The 17,983-nt window shown below is 36.4% G+C and overlaps 4 protein-coding genes and 1 pseudogene across 4 annotated transcripts; 3 read left to right on the top strand and 2 right to left on the bottom strand.

Annotated features, from left to right (window-relative positions):
- Window positions 1–5,831: 5,831 nt before the first annotated feature.
- On the bottom strand, window positions 5,832–6,351 carry LOC115882628. The gene is made up of 2 exons (XM_030900820.1): window positions 6,078–6,351; window positions 5,832–6,031 (listed from the first exon to the last, which is right to left on the bottom strand). The coding sequence occupies exons 1-2, from the start codon at window positions 6,349–6,351 to the stop codon at window positions 5,832–5,834; spliced, it is 474 nt and encodes a 157-aa protein (XP_030756680.1).
- A 784-nt stretch (window positions 6,352–7,135) lies between these two features.
- Window positions 7,136–7,753, top strand: LOC115882627 (RISC-loading complex subunit tarbp2-like). Its single transcript, XM_030900819.1, has one exon. The coding sequence runs from the start codon at window positions 7,136–7,138 to the stop codon at window positions 7,751–7,753; it is 618 nt and encodes a 205-aa protein (XP_030756679.1).
- A 3,105-nt stretch (window positions 7,754–10,858) lies between these two features.
- LOC115882625 lies at window positions 10,859–12,714 on the top strand (annotated as a pseudogene).
- Window positions 12,715–14,771: 2,057 nt separating this feature from the next.
- Window positions 14,772–15,358, bottom strand: LOC115882624 (interferon-inducible double-stranded RNA-dependent protein kinase activator A homolog). Its single transcript, XM_030900818.1, has 2 exons — window positions 15,344–15,358; window positions 14,772–15,233 (listed from the first exon to the last, which is right to left on the bottom strand). Exons 1-2 carry the CDS (start codon window positions 15,356–15,358, stop codon window positions 14,772–14,774), a joined length of 477 nt encoding a protein of 158 aa, XP_030756678.1.
- A 729-nt stretch (window positions 15,359–16,087) lies between these two features.
- On the top strand, window positions 16,088–17,520 carry LOC115882605. The gene is made up of 3 exons (XM_030900798.1): window positions 16,088–16,467; window positions 16,552–17,379; window positions 17,454–17,520. The coding sequence occupies exons 1-2, from the start codon at window positions 16,312–16,314 to the stop codon at window positions 17,116–17,118; spliced, it is 723 nt and encodes a 240-aa protein (XP_030756658.1). The 5' UTR covers window positions 16,088–16,311; the 3' UTR covers window positions 17,119–17,379; window positions 17,454–17,520.
- Window positions 17,521–17,983: the final 463 nt, after the last annotated feature.

Below are 17,983 nucleotides of genomic sequence, written 5' to 3'. Positions count from 1 at the left end.
CCCCCCCTTAACATACGAGTTAGACCCGCGAGCCCGATATGTAAGGAGCCAAGAGCGTTCAAAAGTACCTGTGTGTGTGGCCGGCTATTCTCTGCAGTGTTGCCAGATGGGTCATAACCTAAATCGTAGAATCTATGGCAGACACATTTTAAGAGAAAAATATTTGGGCATTTTTCTTTCGGTCTACTTGCTAAAGAATTATTAGCACCCATCATGTTGTTTGCCCCATCCACAGCAAAGCCAATCATATTTTCTTGGAATGGAATTTCATTTTTAATAAAAAAAGTCTTCAATTAAATTATATCAATCAGCTCCAGTTGCCTCTCGAACTGGTATAAGTGCAAACAAATAGTCTTCCACATTGTAATTAACTACAACTCTAGTTATAAGGCACATGTGTTTGTTACATGTTCTGTCCGTTGATTCATCAGCAATTAAACTAAACTTAGTCGACTTCAGTAATTCAAATAATTGAGATTTGGCTTTCTCGTCTGTAACATTTTTTATAATATTTGTTATTTTTGTACGGCCACATTTAATGGATTTCACAATCTCAGAATCTGTACAAACATTTTTGATTAAATTTGGTAATGGTCCATTAGTCTCATTGACAAATGATGCTCTGTTATAGAAGCTGCAAAACGTATGGTCCCTTCTTTTGCCTTTTGGTCAATATTTTTTTTAAGTGATTGCTGCTCAAAAAACTGTCATCCTGAACTTTTACTTTTTACAGCTGATATGCTCTTTAAATGTTTCGCGGTATTTTCGTTTTTTAATTTCGCCTATTCCCCGTGAAATTAAAAAGTCACAGCAGCAACTTTTACACCTACAAATTATTAATTTTAGCTATAAAATGATTCTACTTGACAGTCTAAATATCTTACCCAGCATGTACATTTCCTTTTTACTTTTTTGCAACCACTTCCAATTATTTTCCCATTTCTCTTTATATGTCTGTTGGTAGTCCATTTTCCTAGTTTTTCTTGGTGGTGTTCCTTCACGTTCTTCCTCAATATCAATAGTATCTGAATAATCTGAATCAGAAAATGTACACATTCTAAAATAATGTTTTACAAAATACACGAACAAAAATCTAGCCGTAGTGTTGCGTCAAAACAATAAAATAAATCAATGTCGACCGTTGTATGACATTAGCATTCTTGTAATTCCCCGTTCCCCGAAGCCGCACTTCATGTCACACAAGCCGTTAGGGATGTACGATTTAAGGTAAGCGTCCACCTGAAGGTGCGTATTCATTATCCGCACGAACGAACGAACGGCCGCATGCGTTCGGTCCCCGTCTAAATATACCGCATTTTCATTCGTTCGTTCGTTCCATAGACTTAAAATAAAATATAGACTGAGCATCTCATTCATAAATAGCTGGAACATGCGGTCAGACAATGTCTTGTTATTGTTGTGTTATTGTTTTAGGTTATAACGAGTGCGACACGAGCGATAGATAGGTTGTCTCTGTCGTAACGGTCGTTCCCTGACGACTCTGCCGAGAAACACAACACTATCTTTCGTTTCTCAAGTACACCTGAACTCTCCGTATCATAGCCGGGTAATTTTTTTATTTTAATGAAGCAATAATTAAATTAAAAATATATCGTATTTAAATTTTTTTATATTTTATTAAGATTTAGGACAGGTTTTTTAAATAAAAGTTTAGAAAAAACATCTTAGAGTCCAAAAAGGATAAAATTAATAATATTCTACAGATATAATAGAATCGGCGACAGGGAGAGAAAAAAAATATGATTGTTGTAATTTTTTTTCTGGTTAAGTGATGTCTTTATTATACCGGGTGCGTCCCAAAAGTGGCTCATCCCCATAATTTTTTTATATTTTCAAATAAAAAAACAAGATTTAGTATGTTAGTACATGACATAAATTAGGATTGATTGACGCATTCAATTGTTTTTGGTCACTTCCTGTTTCACCGGAAATGAATATAACTTTTAATTTTTAAACGGCACCCTCGGTATATTTCTACTTTATTCGATAGAAAATGACACTCTGAATAGAATGACATATCATATGTCAACTTTTGACACTTTCGCATATGGTTTAATTGTAATTGTAACACGTGGTTCATAACGACAATTTGACTCGAAATACCAAGTGTGTGGTATCAATATATTCATAAAAAAATGCTTTTTCCAAATATGCTAACGAGTCACCCTTGTTCCATTTGAAAAAATTGACATATGTATGATTAAAAATATGATTTGTACATCTTTTAATCGGCCTAGACAAGACACGAAACCCATTAGACGATCAAAACTATTTTTCCAAGGCTCCTTGATTAAAACTTAGTGTTTTTAACAACACCATGGCACCCTGGATTGAAATTTATAATACGATTTGTTTTTAAGCGACAATGTCAAAAGTTGACATATGATATGTCATTCTATTCAGAATTCTATTATCATTTTCTATCGAATAAAGTAGAAATATACCGAGGGTGCCTTTAAAAATCAAAAGATGTAATCATTTCGGTGAAACAGAAAGAGACCAAAAACAATTGAATACGTCAATAAATCCTAATTTATGTCATATACCTACTAACATACAAATCTGTTTTTTTATCTGAAAAAATAAAAAAGTTATAGCGGTGAACCACTTTTGAGACGACCCGGTATATTAAAAAATATTGTCTCATAATGTAATATCATATTAAAATTCTTGTATGTTATTTTAGATTCTGAAGATAATTTTAGAATAAACCGGAATATATTTTTAATAAAAACATTATTAATTATTAACAGGGTTATAATTATGATTTTGTTACAATGTAAGTAAGTAAATAATGTAATATAAGAGAAAAAATTCAGATTTTACATTTTACTAAAATATTATCTAAATAAGCGCCTTTCTACAACAACGCCACTGACTCCCAATGGGTAAATTGAGAGTTTCAAGACTTAAATGAATTATTTAAGTCAAATTTTTCTTGCAAATTTGGCACTGGCGAACCATATTTTATAGTTCTTGAACAGAAAAAGTCAATAAAATAAACACTTAAGGACTACAAGCTAAGAAAATGCGTTAATACAGCCGGGAACATAGCGGCAACAAAGCTTTACCGCACACGTGCGACGCGTACTACAAGGTAATAAATGAATGAATAGGCTCCCTCGCCTCTAATCGGTGTTGTCATATTGTAAAGAACTTATCCTTTTTAAACAGTATCCAACTTATAATTTAGTAGTATAAGGACTATTTAATACATCTATGGAATATTAAAACCTACTTTATTAAACTGTAGTATTAATATCTCAATATATGTGTATAACAAGAAAAAAAATATTGATAATATTAAAGACGTGACAACATAGACTGGATGAGGAAGGCTCGGTCGACTGTACCCAGAAGTAAACATGTGTACAAAAAATATTGTCTGTCCGCGTTGAGGTGTAAATAGTGTAGTCTATATTTTATTTTAAGTCTATGGTTCGTTCGGATAATGAATACGCACCTTGAGGCGGGTCGGGTCGGGTCGCCCCGCATTTGTTGCAACTGCGTCTAGGGACGGAGCCAGGCGGATTTTTTATTAGACCTACACGGGGTTCAGTTTGCTTCGGGTATTCGTGTAGTGCAGAACTGTATTTTGAGAATATATAATGGATAGTTCTGATGAGGAAATGTTTTTGTTTCAAATACTCTTGGAAGAAGATGAAGAACCAGGGAGAAAAAAACGAAAACATAAAGTTTGGGTACATGAGATATGCCAAAAAAGGAGACAGTATGGAGAATTCCACCACTTAGTGCTGGATTTGAAGAGGGATTCTATAAAAATTTTTAACTACTTTCGTATGTCATTCGAGAAATTTGATTTGGCAAAATCTGGATTGATTTAACAAAAAAAAATCCGAAGGCCAGTTGATCCAGAAGAACGACTTTCTATCTGTCTCAGGTATAAATTAGTCAATTCATATATAAATGGAGTGAACAAACAGGTACTCATGCTTTAGTACTTAAATTTTTAGCCGACCATACCAATAGGTATGGTTTTCCTGGTGTCTGTCTGTCTGTCTCTCCGTCTGTAACACGATAACTCAAAAACCGCTGAACTGATTTTAACCAAATTTGGCACAAAAATACTGTGGCACCCGAGAATCTGGCCATTACTTTTTGGTGGGGGTGGGGGAATGGTAAAGGGGTATGGGAGGGAGTTAAACATTTAAAAAAATCGTAACTCCAAAATTACGGTAGCTAGCGAAACGCTGTTTTCAAATTGAGATTAGGAATAATATTTGCAATAAAATTTGTAATAACATCAAAATCAGTCAAAGTCGCAGTTTTCGAGATATTAACATATTTTAGTATGGGCGGCTATACGTGCCTCCCGGCGCCGATTTTTTTTATTTATTGTTAAACTAACTTTACAGCAAGTACTTAATTGGTACAGATATCTTAGGTACCTATGAATTCTCATTATTCATATCGGCAAAAAAAGTTTTTTTAATTTCACTCAAAATGAGTTATTTGGGTCATAAATGACCTAAATACAAAATATTTTCGAAACTCGATTCGATTATACGGTGACTGTAGCTGGAATAACGGCAAGTGGAACTGGACCATCGAAAATGGTAGGAAAACATCATGCTGCACATAACGCATTGAAAATCCTAGAAGAAGTGGGCATCTATAAGCCATCCGAAAATCCAGTGGATGAATTTAAAGTCCCTTTTAAAGGAAGTGCGGATCATTTTAAAACTGCATTAAATTGCATAATTGAATTGCTAAAAATATGCATGAAAAAGAAAATTCCTGCTCCCGAGTTTAATGAAGTTTCTAGAGTGGGACCGCCTCATGCCAAGGAATTTTATAAATAGTTAGTTGTGTTTTAAATTAGTATAAATGAGTGTAAAGTGTGAGCAAAATAAATTCGTTAAGTATTTTATCGTGAGCTTAAATTAGTGGACCAACGGAATCCGTAACAATTGGTGTCGAAAGTGCGATTAAAGGGGATTTTGAAGATTTTACACCGGATTGGAGAATTTTATGGTTGGGATGAGAGAGCAAGCGAAGAGAATGGAGAAAGTAAGCAAATTATTGGGCGATTTTATGGAAAATATGAGAAGAGAGAAGGAAGAGGAAAAGTCAAGAACAAGACCGCCTACAGAAAATCCTAGAAAATCACGAAATTAAACAGGACCGGCTTGAGAAAATTTTCGATGATTTGAAAGTTCAACAACAACGAGATAAACAAGAACAGGACCGGCTTGAGAAAATGTTGGGTAATCTGGAAATTTGTTTGGAGGGGGGAGCGACGTCATAGAGAAAAACAAGAAGAACAGGACCGACTTGAGAAAATTTTCGAAGATTTGAAAGTTCAACGACAAGATAAACAAGAAGAACAGGATCGGCTTCAGAAAATTTTAGAAAGTCAAGAAATTAGACAAGAACGGTTGGAGAAAATTGTTGAAGAGATAGAAATGCGTCGTCAGAAAAGTCTGGAAAATTTGAAAAAAAAGGCAAGAAATTCACCTTCAAGAAACTGTTGAGGACCTGGACGAGAGAGCAAGCGAAGAAAATGGAGGAAGTAAGCAAAGTATTGGGCGTTTTTATGGAAAATATGAGAAGAGAGAAGGAAGAAGAAAACTTACTACGTCAAGAAGAACAAGACCGCCTACAGAAAATCCTAGAAAATCAAGAAATTAAACAGGACCGGCTTGAGAAAATTTTCAAAATCCACTTAAATCCCACTTCTAACACCAATAATTGTTACGGATTCCGTGGGTCCATTAATTTAAGCTCACGATAAAATACTCAACGAATTTATTTTTCTCAGAATTTATACTAATTTAAAACACAACTAACTATTTATAAAATTCCTTGGCATGAGGCGGTCCCACTCTGGAAACTTCATTAAACTCGGGAGCAGGAATTTTCTTTTTCATGCATATTTTTAGCAATTCAACTATGCAATTTAATGCAGCTTTAAAATGATCCGCACTTTCTTTAAAAAGGACTTTAAATTCATCCACTGGATTTTCGGATGGCTTATAGATGCCCACTTCTTCCAGGATTTTCAATGCGTTATGTGCAGTATGATGTTTTCCTACCTTTTTCGATGGTCCAGTTCCACTTGCTGTTATTCCAGCTAGTCACCGTATAATCGAACCGAGTTTCGTGCACCCCAGAATCACTCAAGACAATCTGAAAATCTGGAGGAGCCAAACCCTTTTGAACTGTCAGCTCTTGTAGGACCGTAATAGGGGTTTTCGTTTTTAGCGCTCGAGAATCCTCGTATGTAAGATTTTTAATATCAATCAGCTTCTTCGAAGTAGAAGGTAGCTCGTCCAACTTTACACTTTTATCAGGAATGATACCCATCATCTCGTTATACGTTTGTACAGCTTCTGAGTCCCTATTCTATTTTTTTAGAGCTCTATCCATCTCACTAAATTCACCTATTAAATTCTTGATTCTTTCTAGCATTTCTTTAGCAGCCCACTGTTTAGCCCGTTTATTTGATTATGCTTTGGCTTGGGTCATTTTTGATGCAATTTTACACTGAAAAGTAAATTCCTGCTCCCGAGTTTAATGAAGTTTCCAGAGTGGGACCTCCTTGCCAAGGAATTTTATAAATAGTTAGTTCTGTTTTACATTAGTATAAATTGTGATGAAAATAAATTCGTTAAGTATTTTATCATGAGCTTAAATTAGTGGACCCACGGAATCCGTAAACAATTGGTGACGGAAGTGCGATTTAAGTGGATTTTGAAAATTTTCTCAAGCCGGTCCTGTTTAATGTCTTGATTTTCTAGGATTTTCTGTAGGCGGTCTTGTTCTTCTTGACGTCGTAACTTTTCCTCTTCCTTCTCTCTTCTCATTTTTTCCATATAATCTCCCAATAATTTGCTTACTTCCCCCATTTTCTTCGCTTGCTCTCTCGTCCCAACTATAAAATTCTCCAATCCGGTATAAAATCTTTTTTTCTCACAGTTTATACTAATTTAAAACACAGCTAACTATAAAATTCCTTGGCAAGGAGGTCCCACTCTGGAAACTTCATTAAACTCGGGAGCAGGAATTTACTTTTCAGTGTAAAATTGCATCAAAAATGACCCAAGCCAAAGCATAATCAAAGAAACGGGCTAAACGGTGGGCTGCTAAAGAAATGCTAGAAAGAATCAAGGATTCAATAGGTGAATTTAGTGAGATGGATAGATCTCTAAAAGATAGGGACGCAGAAGCTGCCCCAACGTATAACGAGATGATGGGCATCATTCCTGATAAAAGTGTAAAGTTGGCCGAGCTACCTTCTACTTCGAAGAAGCTGATTGATATTAAAAATCTTACAAACGAGGATTCTCGAGCGCTAAAAACGAAAACCCCTATTACGGTCCTACAAGAGCTGACAGTTCAAAAGGGTTTGGCTCCTCCAGATTATCAGATTGTCTTGAGTGATTCTGGGGCGCACGAAACTCGGTTCGATTATACGGTGACTGTAGCTGGAATAACAGCAAGTGGAACTGGACCATCGAAAAAGTTAGGAAAACATCATGCTGTACATAACGCTTTGAAAATCCTGGAAGAAGTGGGCATCTATAAGCCATCCGAAAATCCAGTGGATGAATTTAAAGTCCTTTTTAAAGAAAGTGCGGATCATTTTAAAGCTGCATTAAATTGCATAGTTGAATTGCTAAAAATATGCATGAAAAAGAAAATTCCTGCTCCCGAGTTTAATGAAGTTTCCAGAGTGGGACCGCCTCATGCCAAGGAATTTTATAAATAGTTAGTTGTGTTTTAAATTAGTATAAATTGTGAGAAAAATAAATTCGTTAAGTATTTTATCGTGAGCTTAAATTAGTGGGTCCACGGAATCCGTAACAATTATTGGTGTCAGAAGTGGGATTTAAGTGGATTTTTAAAATTTTCTCAAGCCGGTCCTGTTTAATTTCGTGATTTTCTAGGATTTTCTGTAGGCGGTCTTGTTCTTCTTGATGTAACTTTTCCTCTTCCTTCTCTCTTCTCATATTTTCCATAAAATCGCCCAATAATTTGCTTACTTCCTCCATTTTCTTCGCTTGCTCTCTCACCCCAACTATAAAATTCTCCAATCCGGTGTAAAATCTTCAAAATCCCCTTTAATCGCAGTTCCGACACCAATTGTTACGGATTCCGTGGGTCCACTACTTTAAGCTCACGATAAAATAATTAACGACTTTATTTTTCTTACAATTTATACTAATTTAAAACACAACTAACTATTTATAAAATTCCTTGGCAAGGAGGTCCCACTCTGAAACTTCACTAAACTCGGGAGCAGGAATTTACTTTTCAGTGTAAAATTGCATCAAAAATGACCCAAGCCAAAGCATAATCAAAGAAACGGGCTAAACAGTGGACTGCTAAAGAAATGCTAGAAAGAATCAAGGATTTATTAGGTGAATTTAGTGAGATGGATAGAGCTCTAAAAGATAGGGACTCAGAAGCTGTACCAACGTATAGCGAGATAATGGGCATCATTCCTGATAAAAGTGTTAAGTTGGACGAGCTACCTTCTACTGCGAAGAAGCTGATTGATATTAAAAATCTTACATACAAGGATTCTCGAGCGCTAAAAACGAACACCCCTATTACGGTCCTACAAGAGCTGACAGTTCAAAAGGGTTTGGCTCCTCCAGATTTTCAGATTGTCTTGAGTGATTCTGGGGCGCACGAAACTCGGTTCGATTATACGGTGACTGTAGCTGGAATAACAGCAAGTGGAACTGGACCATCGAAAAAGGTAGGAAAACATCATGCTGCACATAACGCATTGAAAGTCCTAGAAGAAGTGGGCATCTATAAGCCATCCGAAAATCCAGTGGATGAATTTAAAGTCCCTTTTAAAGAAAGTGCGGATCATTTTAAAGCTGCATTAAATTGCATAGTTGAATTGCTAAAAATATGCATGAAAAAGAAAATTCCTGCTCCCGAGTTTAATGAAGTTTCCAGAGTGGGACCGCCTCATGCCAAGGAATTTTATAAATAGTTAGTTGTGTTTTAAATTAGTATAAATTGTGAGAAAAATAAATTCGTTAAGTATTTTATCGTGAGCTTAAATTAGTGGGCCCACGGAATCCGTAACAATTATTGGTGTCAGAAGTGGGATTTAAGTGGATTTTTAAAATTTTCTCAAGCCGGTCCTGTTTAATTTCGTGATTTTCTAGGATTTTCTGTAGGCGGTTGGAAGAATCTTGACGTAACTTTTCCTCTTCCTTCTCTCTTCTCATATTTTCCATAAAATCGCCCAATAATTTGCTTACCTCCTCCATTTTCTTCGCTTGCTCTCTCACCCCAACTATAAAATTCTCCAATCCGGTGTAAAATCTTCAAAATCCCCTTTAATCGCAGTTCCGACACCAATTGTTACGGATTCCGTGGGTCCACTACTTTAAGCTCACGATAAAATAATTAACGACTTTATTTTTCTTACAATTTATACTAATTTAAAACACAACTAACTATTTATAAAATTCCTTGGCAAAGGAGGTCCCACTCTGGAAACTTCACTAAACTCGGGAGCAGGAATTTACTTTTCAGTGTAAAATTGCATCAAAAATGACCCAAGCCAAAGCATAATCAAAGAAACGGGCTAAACAGTGGACTGCTAAAGAAATGCTAGAAAGAATCAAGGATTTATTAGGTGAATTTAGTGAGATGGATAGAGCTCTAAAAGATAGGGACTCAGAAGCTGTACCAACGTATAGCGAGATAATGGGCATCATTCCTGATAAAAGTGTTAAGTTGGACGAGCTACCTTCTACTGCGAAGAAGCTGATTGATATTAAAAATCTTACATACAAGGATTCTCGAGCGCTAAAAACGAACACCCCTATTACGGTCCTACAAGAGCTGACAGTTCAAAAGGGTTTGGCTCCTCCAGATTTTCAGATTGTCTTGAGTGATTCTGGGGCGCACGAAACTCGGTTCGATTATACGGTGACTGTAGCTGGAATAACAGCAAGTGGAACTGGACCATCGAAAAGGTAGGAAAACATCATGCTGCACATAACGCATTGAAAGTCCTAGAAGAAGTGGGCATCTATAAGCCATCCGAAAATCCAGTGGATGAATTTAAAGTCCCTTTTAAAGAAAGTGCGGATCATTTTAAAGCTGCATTAAATTGCATAGTTGAATTGCTAAAAATATGCATGAAAAGAAAATTCCTGCTCCCGAGTTTAATGAAGTTTCCAGAGTGGGACCGCCTCATGCCAAGGAATTTTATAAATAGTTAGTTGTGTTTTAAATTAGTATAAATTGTGAGAAAAATAAATTCGTTAAGTATTTTATCGTGAGCTTAAATTAGTGGGCCCACGGAATCCGTAACAATTATTGGTGTCAGAAGTGGGATTTAAGTGGATTTTAAAATTTCTCGCCGGTCCTGTTTAATTTCGTGATTTTCTAGGATTTTCTGTAGGCGGTTGGAAGAATCTTGACGTAACTTTTCCTCTTCCTTCTCTCTTCTCATATTTTCCATAAAATCGCCCAATAATTTGCTTACTTCCTCCATTTTCTTCGCTTGCTCTCTCATCCCAACTATAAAATTCTCCAATCCGGTGTAAAATCTTCAAAATCCCCTTTAATCGCAGTTCCGACACCAATTGTTACGGATTCCGTGGGTCCACTACTTTCAGCTCACGATAAAATAATTAACGACTTTATTTTTCTTACAATTTATACTAATTTAAAACACAACTAACTATTTATAAAATTCCTTGGCAAGGAGGTCCCACTCTGGAAACTTCACTAAACTCGGGAGCAGGAATTTACTTTTCAGTGTAAAATTGCATCAAAAATGACCCAAGCCAAAGCATAATCAAAGAAACGGGCTAAACAGTGGACTGCTAAAGAAATGCTAGAAAGAATCAAGGATTTATTAGGTGAATTTAGTGAGATGGATAGAGCTCTAAAAGATAGGGACTCAGAAGCTGTACCAACGTATAGCGAGATAATGGGCATCATTCCTGATAAAAGTGTTAAGTTGGACGAGCTACCTTCTACTGCGAAGAAGCTGATTGATATTAAAAATCTTACATACAAAGGATTCTCGAGCGCTCAAAAACGAACACCTATTACGGTCCTACAAGAGCTGACAGTTCAAAAGGGTTTGGCTCCTCCAGATTTTCAGATTGTCTTGAGTGATTCTGGGCGCACGAAACTCGGTTCGATTATACGGTGACTGTAGCTGGAATAACAGCAAGTGGAACTGGACCATCGAAAAAGGTAGGAAAACATCATGCTGCACATAACGCATTGAAAGTCCTAGAAGAAGTGGGCATCTATAAGCCATCCGAAAATCCAGTGGATGAATTTAAAGTCCCTTTTAAAGAAAGTGCGGATCATTTTTAAAGCTGCATTAAATTGCATAGTTGAATTGCTAAAAATATGCATGAAAAGAAAATTCCTGCTCCTGAGTTTAATGAAGTTTCCAGAGTGGGACCGCCTCATGCCAAGGAATTTTATAAATAGTTAGTTGTGTTTTAAATTAGTATAAATTGTGAGAAAAATAAATTCGTTAAGTATTTTATCGTGAGCTTAAATTAGTGGGCCCACGGAACTGTAACAATTATTGGTGTCAGAAGTGGGATTTAAGTGGATTTTAAAATTTTTCTCAAGCCGGTCCTGTTTAATTTCGTGATTTTCTAGGATTTTCTGTAGGCGGTTGGAAGAATCTTGACGTAACTTTTCCTCTTCCTTCTCTCTTCTCATATTTTCCATAAAATCGCCCAATAATTTGCTTACCTCCTCCATTTTCTTCGCTTGCTCTCTCATCCCAACTATAAAATTCTCCAATCCGGTGTAAAATCTTCAAAATCCCCTTTAATCGCAGTTCCGACACCAATTGTTACGGATTCCGTGGGTCCACTACTTTAAGCTCACGATAAAATAATTAACGACTTTATTTTTCTTACAATTTATACTAATTTAAAACACAACTAACTATTTATAAAATTCCTTGGCAAGGAGGTCCCACTCTGGAAACTTCACTAAACTCGGGAGCAGGAATTTACTTTTCAGTGTAAAATTGCATCAAAAATGACCCAAGCCAAAGCATAATCAAAGAAACGGGCTAAACAGTGTACTGCTAAAGAAATGCTAGAAAGAATCAAGGATTTATTAGGTGAATTTAGTGAGATGGATAGAGCTCTAAAAGATAGAGACTCAGAAGCTGTACCAACGTATAGCGAGATAATGGGCATCATTCCTGATAAAAGTGTTAAGTTGGACGAGCTACCTTCTACTTCGAAGAAGCTGATTGATATTAAAAATCTTACATACAAGGATTCTCGAGCGCTAAAAACGAACACCCCTATTACGGTCCTACAAGAGCTGACAGTTCAAAAGGGTTTGGCTTCTCCAGATTTTCAGATTGTCTTGAGTGATTCAGGGGCGCACGAAACTCGATTCGATTATACGGTGACTGTAGTTGGAATAACAGCAAGTGGAACTGGACCATCGAAAAAGGTAGGAGAACATCATGCTGCACATAACGCATTGAAAATCCTAGAAGTGGGCATCTATAAGCCATCCGAAAATCCAGTGGATGAATTTAAAGTCCCTTTTAAAGAAAGTGCGGATCATTTTAAAACTGCATTAAATTGCATAGTTGAATTGCTAAAAATATGCATGAAAAAGAAAATTCCTGCTCCCGAGTTTAATGAAGTTTCCAGAGTGGGACCGTCTCATGCCAAGGAATTTTATAAATAATTAGTTGTGTTTTAAATTAGTATAAATTGTGAGAAAAATAAATTCGTTAAGTATTTTGTCGTGAGCTTAAATCAGTGGACCCACGGAATCCGTAACAATTGGTGTCGGAAGTCTGATTAAAGGGGATTTTGAAGATTTTAAACCGGACGGGAGAATTTTATGGTTGGGATGAGAAAGCACGCGAAGAAAATGGAGAAAGTAAGCAAATTATTGGGCGATTTTATGGAAAATATGAGAAGAGAGAAAGAAGAGGAAAAGTTACGTCAAGAAGAACAAGACAGCCTACAGAAAATCCTAGAAAATCACGAAATTAAACAGAACCGGATTGAGCCAATTATCGATGATTTGAAAGTTCAACAACAATAAGATAAACAAGAACCGGACCGGCTTGAGAAAACGTTGGGTAATCTGGAAATTCGTTTGGAGGAGCGACGTCATAGAGAAAATCAAGAAGAACAGGACCGACTTGAGAAAACGTTGGGTAATCTGGAAATTCTTTTGGAGGAGCGACGTCATAGAGAAAATCAAGAAGAACAGGACCGACTTGAGAAAAAATTTTCGAAGATTTGAAAGTTCAACGACAAGATAAACAAGAAGAACAGGATCGGCTTCAGAAAATTTTAGAAAGTCAAGAAATTAGACAAGAACGGTTGAGGAAAATTGTTGAAGATTTAGAAGTGCGTCGTCAAAAAGACAAAATTGAGGAGCAGGACCGTATTCAGAAAAGTCTGGAAAATTTGAAAAAAAGGCAAGAAATTCACCTTCAAGAAACTGTAGAGGACCTGGACGAGAGAGCAAGCGAAGAAAATGGAGGAAGTAAGCAAATTATTGGGCGATTTTATGGAAAATATGAGGAGAGAAGGAAGAGGAAAACTTACGACGTCAAGAAGAACAAGACCGCCTACAGAAAATCCTAGAAAATCAAGAAATTAAACAGGACCTGCTGTGAATTGCTAAAAATATGCATGAAAAAGAAAATTCCTGCTCCCGAGTTTAATGAAGTTTCTAGAGTGAGACCGCCTCATGCCAAGGAATTTTATAAATAGTTAGTTGTGTTTTAAATTAGTATAAATTGTGAGAAAAATAAATTCGTTAAGTATTTTATCGTGAGCTTAAATTAGTGGACCCACGGAATCCGTAACAATTATTGGTGTTAGAAGTGGGATTTAAGTGGATTTTGAAAATTTTCTCAAGCCGGTCCTGTTTAATTTCTTGATTTTCTAGGATTTTCTGTAGGCGGTCTTGTTCTTCTTGATGTAACTTTTCCTCTTCCTTCTCTCTTCTCATATTTTCCATAAAATCGCCCAATAATATGCTTACTTCCTCCATTTTCTTCGCTTGCTCTCTCGTCCAGGTCCTCTACAGTTTCTTGAAGGTGAATTTCTTGCCTTTTTTCAAATTTTCCAAACTTTTTTGAATACTTGGTCCTGGTCTTCAATTTTGTCTTTCTGACGACGCACTTCTAAATCTTCAACAATTTTCCTCAACCGTTCTTGTCTAATTTCTTGACTTACTAAAATTTTCTGAAGCCGATCCTGTTCTTCTTGTTTATCTTGTCGTTGAACTTTCAAATCTTTGAAAATTTTCTCAAGCCGGTCCTGTTCTTGATTTTCTCTATGACGTCTCTCCTCCAAACGAATTTCCAGATTACCCAACGTTTTCTCAAGCCGGTCCTGTTCTTGTTTATCTTGATGTTGTTGAACTTTCAAATCATCGATAATTGGCTCAATCCGGTCCTGTTTAATTTCGTGATTTTCTAGGATTTTCTGCAGGCTGTCTTGTTCTTCTTGACGTAACTTTTCCTCTTCCTTCTCTCTTCTCATATTTTCCATAAAATCGCCCAATAATTTGCTTACTTTCTCCATTTTCTTAGCTTGCTCTCTCATCCCAACCATAAAGTTCTCCCATCCGGTTTAAAATCTTCAAAATCCCCTTTAATCGGACTTCCGACACCAATAATTGTTACGGATTCCGTGGGTCCACTAATTTAAGCTCATGATAAAATACTTCACGAATTTATTTTTTTCACAATTTATACTAATTTAAAACACAACTAACTATTTATAAAACTCCTTGGCATGAGGCGGTCCCACTCTGGAAACTTCATTAAACTCGGGAACAGGAATTTTCTCTTTCATGCATATTTTTAGCAATTCAAGTATGCAATTTAATGCAGCTTTAAAATGATCCGCACTTTCTTTGAAAGGGACTTTAAATTCATCCACTGGATTTTCGGATGGCTTATAGATGCCCACTTCTTCTAGGACTTTCAATGCGTTATGTGCAGCATGATGTTTTCCTACCTTTTTCGATGGTCCAGTTCCACTTGCTGTTATTCCAGATACAGTCACCGTATAATCGAACCGAATTTCGTGCGCCCCAGAATCACTCAAGACAATCTGAAAATCTGGAGGAGCCAAACCCTTTTGAACTGTCAGCTCTTGTAGGACCGTAATAGGGGTTTTCGTTTTTAGCGCTCGAGAATCCTCGTATGTAAGATTTTTAATATCAATCAGCTTCTTCGAAGTAGATTGAAATTTGTTTATTATATTATATAGTTTATAAGATTGAATTTATTTATTTATTTATTTTATTTATTTATTTATTTAGCCCGTTTATTTGATTATGCTTTGGCTTGGGTCATTTTTGATGCAATTTTACACTGAAAAGTAAATTCCTGCTCCCGAGTTTAATGAAGTTTCCAGAGTGGGGCCTCCTTGCCAAGGTATTTTATAAATAGTTAGTTGTGTTTTAAATTAGTATAAATTGTGAGAAAAAATATTTTACACCGTATTGGAGAATTTTATGGTTGGGACGAGAGAGCAAGCGTAGAAATTGGAGGAAGTAAGCAAATTATTGGGCGATTTTATGGAAAATATGAGAAGAGAGAAGGAAGAGGAAAAGTTACGACGTCAAGAAGAACAAGACCGCCTACAGAAAATCAAGAAATTAAACAGGACCGGCTGCGGCTTGAGAAAATTTTCAAAATCCACTTAAATCGCACTTCCGTCACCAATTGTTACGGATTCCGTGGGTCCACTAATTTAATCTCACGATGAAATATTCAACGAATTTATTTTTCTCACAATTTACACACAATTTATACTAATTTAAAACACAACTATTTATGAAATTCCTTGGCATGAGGCGGTCCCACTCTGGAAACTCCATTAAACTCAGGAGCAGGAATTTACTTTTCAGTGTAAAATTGCATCAAAAATGACCCAAGCCAAAGCATAATCAAAGAAACAGGCTAAGCAGTGGGCTGCTAAAGAAATGCTAGAAAGAATCAAGGATTTAATAGGTGAATTTAGTGAGCGAATTAGTGAGATGGATAAACTCTAAAGATAGGGACTCAAAAGCTGTACCAACATATAACGAGATGATGGGCATCATTCCTGATAAAAGTGTAACGTTGGTCGAAAGGTGTAAAGTTGGACGAGCTACCTTCTACTTCGAAGAAGCTGATTGATATTAAAAATATTACATACGAGGATCAACGTTTGTTACATTACAGTAAGTTGCAAATAGGGTACCCTGTTAAAAACTGGAGTTTTATATATATTGTAACCAGTGATTTTTCCGAGGCGAAGGAAAATGGCAACATGGCGACGGGCACGGCGAAGTAGCATCGGCAACGCTGCAAGCTCCGGAACGATCGACGCGGGAGGCGATGGTGGGATAGCAGTCAGCTGGTGGGCGGGAGAAGCTATCTACCGGCGTCGGCGGGGGACGAATCTTTTTGGTGAACTGGTGATATTTTTACTATTATTAGGCGTTTAAATTGTTTTTAATTAGTTGAATAAAAGGCGTGTTTACAATATATTCTTTTTGTAGTTACTTCTCACAAGGATCGACAATGCAAACCATTGCATTGCCTGGAAATATCAAATGGGACATTCCACAGTACATTGTTTAATTAGAGAGACTGCAATAGCAATTTGGAAAGCCCTCTCGAAAACTTATTTAAAACTACCATCTTCTGAGGAGGATTGGCACAAGATAGTGAAAGAGTTTCAAGACCAATGGAATTTTCCAAACTGCTTAGGGGCATTGGATGGAAAACATATTTCCATTCAAGCACCAGCAAAAACTGGTAGCCAGTACTTTAATTACAAGAAGAGTTTCAGTATTGTGTTACTGGCCTGTTGTGACGCCAACTATAATTTTACACTGATAGACATTGGAGCTTATGGTAGCGAAAGTGATGGGGGTCTTCAAAAATTCAGTTTTTGGAAATATGATGGAACAAAACCAGTTATCTATTCCGCCACCAAAATGTTTACCAAACACAAATATTTTAAGTCAATTTACTCTCGTAGCCGACGAAGCTTTTCCATTACAGACTCATATAATGAGACCTTACCCAGGACGACATTTAGATCCAGAAAAACGGATTTATAATTATCGTCTTTCCCGAGCACGGAGGGTGATTGAAGACGCATTTGGCATTCTTGTCAATCCTTGGAGGCTCTTACGAAACATGGTGACAGCTGAGGTGAACAATGTTGATATTTTTGTTAAAGCAACCATATGCTTGCATAATTATGCCAAAAATGAAGTAGAAAATAGGAAAGACTCTACTTACTGTCCAACAGATTTTGTTGATACCGAGTAGCGGTTGGGAAGGTGGGGAGACGATGTTAATCCTCTAGAATCAGTGGGGTGAGTAGCTGCGAACAGAGCAACTCAAATGTTGTACTCTGCTAGGAACACGCTAAAAGATTATTTTTTTTCAGAGGAGGGTCAAGTTCCATGGCAAAATAAAGTTTTGTATGATGGAAGAGAAATTATGTAATATCTGCCTCTTGCTATTTAAAATACATTAAGATCTTATTTTAATTGTTTCGTAAAGTATTTAAAAATAAATGACCCTATTTTTGGTATTTAAGAAATTTATTTGACAAAGCTAATTTACAAAAACTAAACTGAACCATACGACGAAGTAAAAATAAAAAAAAAACTTATAATAACCATATGCCTAATGACAAAAAAACACAAACTCAAACTTTTACAATACACCTAACTACTAAGGAAAATCTGCATTTAAAATTTCAACAATTTTCAGTTTTTTGTAGTTAGCCTCTTGGTTGGACATTTCCGGCAATGTAAAGCCAACATATTGCCCGAATGCCATGTTCTTGTTGGGCTTTTGTTTATCTTGAAGATATGTTGTTAACACTCCTAAAGTTTCCTCTACAGTGTCCGCCGATTTGTGTTGCCTGCCTCTTTTCTGAGCCCCTGGAGTTATTGTTTGTGCTAAGAGGCT

The sequence above is a fragment of the Sitophilus oryzae genome, unplaced genomic scaffold (genome assembly GCF_002938485.1).
Source record: "Sitophilus oryzae breed Bouriz unplaced genomic scaffold, Soryzae_2.0 scaffold_178_pilon_pilon, whole genome shotgun sequence".
NCBI lineage: Eukaryota > Metazoa > Arthropoda > Insecta > Coleoptera > Curculionidae > Sitophilus > Sitophilus oryzae.
This window is presented reverse-complemented; position numbering and strand designations above follow the sequence as displayed.